Source organism: Hyposmocoma kahamanoa, unplaced genomic scaffold (assembly GCF_003589595.1).
Source record: "Hyposmocoma kahamanoa isolate Upper Pololo Valley unplaced genomic scaffold, ASM358959v1 289, whole genome shotgun sequence".
Taxonomy (NCBI): domain Eukaryota; kingdom Metazoa; phylum Arthropoda; class Insecta; order Lepidoptera; family Cosmopterigidae; genus Hyposmocoma; species Hyposmocoma kahamanoa.
In genome coordinates, this window is record NW_020653777.1 from 1,126,738 (window position 1) to 1,128,359 (window position 1,622).

Here is a 1,622-nt window from a genome sequence, read left to right on the forward strand (position 1 = left end):
TAATCTTATGGCGATTATTGCTTACGATAATCGCGTACGATTTTTCGACACGAAGCGTGCGATAAACTGTCTCCATCTAAATGGGCCTTAACGCTGTACTGCCTCCTGATTGGTTAAAATATAAGTGGTACTTCGTAGATTGTTATCAAATAATTTTCAAATATTGGTTTTTTTTTTTCATTGTTTTCGTTTGCCCGTAGAAAAAGTTTCTACGGAATTATTACGTAATTAGGTCTTGAAATCTTGTATCCTTTACTTGGCCACGAGGCTTTAGAAACCTTATTATGCAACGATTGCAAAAAATACTATTTCTATTTATAAATAAGTGTAAATTTATTTTACCCAATCATTGATTTTTTGACTCTGACTAACCAGTCACGATACGGACGTTCGTAACACGAACATTGCAAAACTAACAATACAATGTTTATTTAACATCTTTATCCTCATCCCATAAAACACTTACTTGTGATACAGGAGTAGCTGCTTGACCAGGTGTGGCTAAAACGTATTGCTGTTGCCGCACACTTCCAACCTTAAAGTCAAACGAAAAAGATTTCAAATCAAATAAACAACACAAACGCAGCATTCCGACTGCACTACAGTTCCTGTTCCTAAGAACTAGATATATTTATACTTAGTTTCAAACCATTTTAAACAAAAAGTAAACAAACAAGTCACTGACGCGATCATAAGACGGTTTAGTGATGGCCAATTTTACTGCCAACTACAAATTAATTGATTAATTGAATGAGTCGATTTGTTTAATTGAGTCATACTATCTTAATTTCTTATTTTTGACTTATTAGTCGATTACAATTACTTTAATTGAATGAATCGAATGGTTTTTTTTCCGTCCAGCCTAAAATCCCTAAAATATTTAGTAGCAATAGAGCTCCCTGTGAAAGAATTCGTCCAGGGAAGCACTGCCACCTTACCCATTTCTGCTGCCAAGCAATAATGTCAGCATTACTGTGTTCCGGTTTAGAAGAGTAAGTGTGCTTGTGAAATTACAGGCACATGGGACTTGTCAACTTATGTCTCAGGGTGACGGGCGCAGAGGTAGTGCCCTTCAGATCTTTGCAATTTAAAGCTCTGAATGGTACTGTAACTGTTATGGACAGGTGTGTAGCTTACCGTCAGGCGCACGACTTGATCGTCCCGTCACTTGATGTTATAAAAAAAACCATGGCCAATTCATGCATGTATAACATTGACTTACAAATAAATGGACGACGGGTCTAATACAAAAACCAAGAAAAATGTCCCAAGTCAACCTATTCGAAATTCAAATTGTAATGTCATCGCAGTATCGCGCTGTCTGTCGAACAATTGAAGACTAAAGCGGAGTGTGGCGCTCTGTATACGATTTTAGCGCCTTACAAGTGCGGACACTTTTTAGCGCGGACCCGACGTCCATATAATTGTAAGTCAATGATGTATAATTAAAACATAACCTCACTTTTTAACTACCATTTTTCGAATACGATTTTACGATGTTATTCAAAACAATATTGTTGGCAAAAGTGACGAGATATCGATTCAGATTCTTTGAAATACACGTGAAAGTGTTACTTTTAACTGCCTCCGTGGTCGAACGGTTACCATGCCGGACTGCCACG

General features: G+C 37.2%; 1 protein-coding gene across 1 annotated transcript in view; it reads right to left on the minus strand.

Moving 5' to 3' along the window:
• LOC113229181 overlaps positions 1-1,622 on the minus strand; it is a 30,870-nt gene that overhangs the window by 3,699 nt on the left and 25,549 nt on the right. The window contains exon 9 of the mRNA XM_026462700.1: positions 467-535. Within this exon, the coding sequence (XP_026318485.1) occupies positions 467-535 (69 nt within the window). The remainder of the gene's footprint in view (positions 1-466; positions 536-1,622) is intronic.